This window comes from Acanthisitta chloris, unplaced genomic scaffold (genome assembly GCF_000695815.1).
Source record: "Acanthisitta chloris isolate BGI_N310 unplaced genomic scaffold, ASM69581v1 scaffold15914, whole genome shotgun sequence".
Classification (NCBI taxonomy): Eukaryota; Metazoa; Chordata; class Aves; order Passeriformes; family Acanthisittidae; genus Acanthisitta; species Acanthisitta chloris.
The window spans coordinates 22,109-26,818 of record NW_008667773.1 but is presented as its reverse complement, the minus strand read 5'-3'; the positions used below and the strand labels follow the sequence as shown (position 1 = coordinate 26,818).

The following is a 4,710-nucleotide window of genomic DNA, read 5'->3' as shown; positions in this document are numbered from 1 at the left end:
TGACAGCAAGGAGGATGTCACCACATCTGAAAAAGAAATGCAAATGTAAGAGAGCAATTAAACAAGTTGACTCCTTAACTTAAATATTTGCAAATGCCAAAATATATCCTCAAGCTGGGAGGAAGGGGTAGAAATGAGTATTACAGTTCCTTCTCTGGCTAACTACTGTTCATGAATAACAGAATAAAGCAGGTGAAAATAATATTAATATACTAAATATTAATATAATGTCTCATAATTAATTGGACATATTTGAAATAAAGTAGGATATATAGTTCCTTCAGATGGGAATCATCATCATGGAACCGTAGAGGGCTTGGGTTGGAAGGGACCTTAAAGATCATCTAGTTCCAACTCCCCTGCCATGGGTAGGGGCACCTTCCACTAGACCAGGTTGCTAAAGCCCCAGCCAACCTGTCCTTGAATAGTAGGGATGGGGTATCCACAACTTCTCTGGGCAGCCTGTGCCTCACCACCCTTACATTAGCTAATTTCTTTCTAATATCCAATCTACACCTACTCTCAGTTTAAAGTCATTCCCCCTTCTCCTATCACTACATGCCCTTGTAAAATGTTCCTCTCCAGCTTTCTTTAGGTACCAGAATGAACCATGTTCTGAATCAACATGTTTTAAGGCTTGTTAGTTGATTTAAGTTTATTCCATAATTCTGCATTTACTTTCTTAAATTCTATTGGTGCTTGCAGGGAAGGCTTTTGGTTAGGTTTCTTTGAGCTGGGTATGTGGGAAAGCTGCTCTGTGCTGACAGGCTTTGTACTAACCCAGAGATCAAATTGACTTATCTTTATACATATTCATATATTAGTGATTGCTAGACATCTGAAAACATTCTACTATGAAGGCAGACCTGTTAAAGATCAGGATACTTATATCTTGTCTCCAGATCTGTCAGAGGTACTTCTATGTCTGTAGTTCTGTATGAGTTCTTTTCCCCTCTTCCCTACTGTCTTAAAACATTTTTGTTAAAAAAATGACCCACAAATTAGCTAGAAGAAAAGCTTACTTAGATGCTACTTTTCATTAGATAGTTATCATTACCTAATTCTGCCGTCATTATATGCTGGTGTTCCCCCAACAATGGATTTGATAAAGAATGGTTTGTTCCCAGTCTGTTCTTCATAACCTCCTACGATGCTGAAGCCAAGACTTCCAGATGTATTTCTTCGTAATACAATTTCTTTGCAGCTGTACAAATACCTGAAACAAACCAGTCTAATGAAATGTCTTACAGTTAACTTTTGATTTTGATGAGCCATTAATGATGAAGCTGCCTTTTCATGTGCACATAGAGTGGAGATGAAAAACAGCATGATAGTTCCACTGTTTTAAACACCTACACTTACATTTTAGTAGTGGCACTTTCCACAACCAGTTATCCCAAAAGTAAAATTACTAGATAATCTTGGTGTTAAAATATTAAACAAGTTGTTTTATAAGATAAAAATGTATGCAAATGATCTAGTTGGTGTGATGAAGGAAAGCACTTAAGACTGGATTTAGTGTTCATAAACCAGCAATCCAGAAAACTGTATTTCACCTAGCTTGTACAGGGCTTGTTTATCTTCCAGATCTGAGGCTATATGTGATTGACTACATCAGAGTGGTCAGGCACTTACTGCTATGGTGCATGGCAAAGCTAAATCATTTTAAGGCCAATGCAGTGAATTACAAAAATGACAGAGATGACATAAAAACAAGTATTGGTGGGAGAAGGGATCCTGAGCTTTTCTTGTTAATTTATGCATGGAAGATGAGAGAAATTTGGATCCATGTCAGTCAGTGCTTTGGAATATTGAGGCTGCTCTCAAGAAGATAGCTTGTCCTCACTATAATTAACACAAAATTTTGTGGTAAGAGAACTGAAATCCAATCCATTCATTTGTCTTTTGAATGTATATTGTGATACTTCAAGTTATGCTGAGTCAAAGCTTAGCTGAAACTAGGAACAGGGGAAAGCAAGAACAGTGTTAGACTCTTACGTGTTTCCCATTGCTCTGAGTACATTAATTTCAATACTCATTCTGTTACCTTTTTTTGACCAAGTTAAATTCATTAGTCACAGAGTGAGTTATAGAACTTACAGTCCATAGTACTTAACCCACTCCTCATTAGCAGTATATCCAAAAATGATTTAGGAGCCTGAAAATCCATTTGCTACTCCACATCTGAAAATATAAGCTGACCTACAGCAAGCAACTGTTACAAGATCTAGTCAGAGACTTTTTAGGTTTCTAAGAAGTAGCTGACACTTCTGTAGAAGGATAAGACAAAGGTCTTTGTCTTAAAGACCAATATGTCTAGCATTCTAGAAATTGTTTGTCAAAGACAGAGTGCATTTGCTGTCTTTCACAGCAGGATTTTATAGTAATACTAGATTAGTCCCCCAGGACCTACAAATATTCACCTGCTGCCAGGATGGTAGGTATGTAATATTTGCACAAGAATTCACTGGCTGCTAATGTAATAAACAGGTGACATTTGCTTCTTTCCTCAGCAGCCAGACATTACTTTACCATCTGTGACCTTCTTCAATGTGCAAAATCACTTAAACCCTCTGTGTTTGATGGCACTTATCAAGGTCACGACTGAGCAATGCCAGGATTCAGCCATTAGTGCTATAACTTATTGTTGATTTTTTGAGGGAGGGGTCTCTGGTGCCAGTGCTACCCTCACAGCCTTAGGGAGGACATTGCTGAAATTGAAAGGTGATCAACTAAATCCTAGAAAAGGAGTAGACAAGCAGGTAAAGGCAGGAGGAGAAAATGCAGTGAAATAAAACAAGGCTTATGTGCATTCTGTACATGCAGTCTATGAGGTTATCAGTTGCATGGTCCTCAGAGTTTGTGAAAAGGGGAGGAAAGGGATTTTCCCACAGTGCTTACATCTTTGCTTTTCAATATCCAAATTGGTAATTAAATGCTTGAAGTGCCCCAAGCCAAGTCTGTTCTGCCCACAATAGTAATGGGCAAATGGTCTCCCTTGTCTTTCCTTTGACCCATGTGTTTTCTTGCTCTCTTCTTTTCTCTCATCCTGCTGTGGGTGTTATTATTGCAGGCAGGTCCAACCCATCATGCTGGCCATAGCTACAGACTGACTCTTGACAGGAGTGGCTAGGAAGTGTTTATGTCCTTAACTTGATGTTTTCTTATTTCTATCCTATGGGATAGAGGTATAAATATGGCAGTGCCTCATCCATCAGCTGTTTGTGAGCACTGTCAGAAATGTGAAAAGGCTCCTGGCAGGCAGAGTGTGCAAAGCTGAGCTGCTTGTAACACGGGGGCTGCTTGCTCTGAACTGCCTACTCTGCCTGAGCAAGGAGCAGCCCAAAGGGAGTCAGTTCATTTAGGTCAGTTTAATTATAAAGACAAGCTAGAAGGTGCCACAGCGAGAAAAGGAAATAAGCACTTCTGTCATCCGAAGATGCTTCGTGTGTCTGAGTGGATTATTTCTGTGTGGTAATGAGAACCCCAGTCTTTGTGTTTTGAGCCAGCTGAACTGCCATAACCCACTAAACTGCAACTGGTCCAAGAAGAACCACCTTCTGCCTTGAAAGAAACCAGCTTGCAAGATTTGGGGATATACAGTGTCTAGCCACAGGGTCCTATCCTAAGAAATACTACAGCTGAGCATCAGTTACTGATGCACGAGGAATTCACAAGTCCCTGGTTTTGAGCAGTTAAACGTACAATTCCCTGCTGCTTTTCATGAAGCACAAGTAGACTTACACTGTGGGGATGAAAACCAGCCCAGCTGCAGGAGAACTTCAGCAATAACAGGTATGAAAACCCCTGCCCCATTGCACTACACAAGTGGCAGAGGAGTATAGTAATATTTGAGATTATCAGAACGCTGGAGCCTGGATTGAGTTAAATTTGAGGGAGTTTCTGCCCTAATTCCATGTTTTATGGCTTGTTCTACCCCTGGTTTATGGAATTACTTTGGCCACCTCCTGTCTTTCTCAACTCACTTTGCAGATGAAGAAAAGCACTCGTGTGAAGTACTAATATTTGTAAATGTTATGACAGCATGATCTATAAAGTATTTTTAAGTGCTAGCTGAGGGAAAGAAATGTGAGGAGAGCAAAGAAAGGAGAGCAGGAAACCAAGCAAGAGTAGAAGAAGCATCACAGAGCTGGGGAAATGCTTTTCACCAGCTGTTCCCCATTATTTCCTTTGTGCATGCTTCAACAACAACATGTCTCTCCAACAATAAAAGAGACCTATCTTCCTCAACAGCAAACAATTAAATTAGCTACCCTGAAACAAGTCTTTGGGCAAGAATGCTTAAGGTCCTGCATCACTGTTTCCTCCCAATGCCCAGCCCACAGCCTCACCACTCACATGCAGGCCAAGTTTTGACAGAAGTCAGATGCACATGTGTGTCTATTTTATAACCACCACATTGGATTGCGCTACAGAAAGAACAGAGGATCTGTTTATGTATTATTAAGCCATACAAAAGTGACAAAAGCCAATTGTAAGATCTCACAGGGAAAGGACTGAAATGTAAGTGAGATCCATAAATGTTAAATTATGCAAGATGGCTTTTCCAAGTCTTTAAACTGCAGTGCTAGGGGCTGGAAAACTTGTCTGACTGTGCTGCTACCAACTTGATCCAGAAAAATGGTATAATTCCCTAACTCTCAATATTTGTGTCTCTTGTCTGTGCCCATCTCTAATATGCATGCAGGC

At 40.0% G+C, this 4,710-nt stretch overlaps 1 protein-coding gene across 1 annotated transcript in view; it reads right to left on the bottom strand.

Annotated features, from left to right (window-relative positions):
• The window catches only part of LNX1 (ligand of numb-protein X 1, E3 ubiquitin protein ligase), a gene marked incomplete at its 5' end in the record, with an annotated part of 24,379 nt that overhangs the window by 539 nt on the left and 19,130 nt on the right, over window positions 1-4,710 (bottom strand). The window contains 2 exons of the mRNA XM_009072657.1: window positions 5-26; window positions 1,058-1,216. Coding sequence (XP_009070905.1) covers window positions 5-26; window positions 1,058-1,216 — 181 coding nt within the window. The remainder of the gene's footprint in view (window positions 1-4; window positions 27-1,057; window positions 1,217-4,710) is intronic.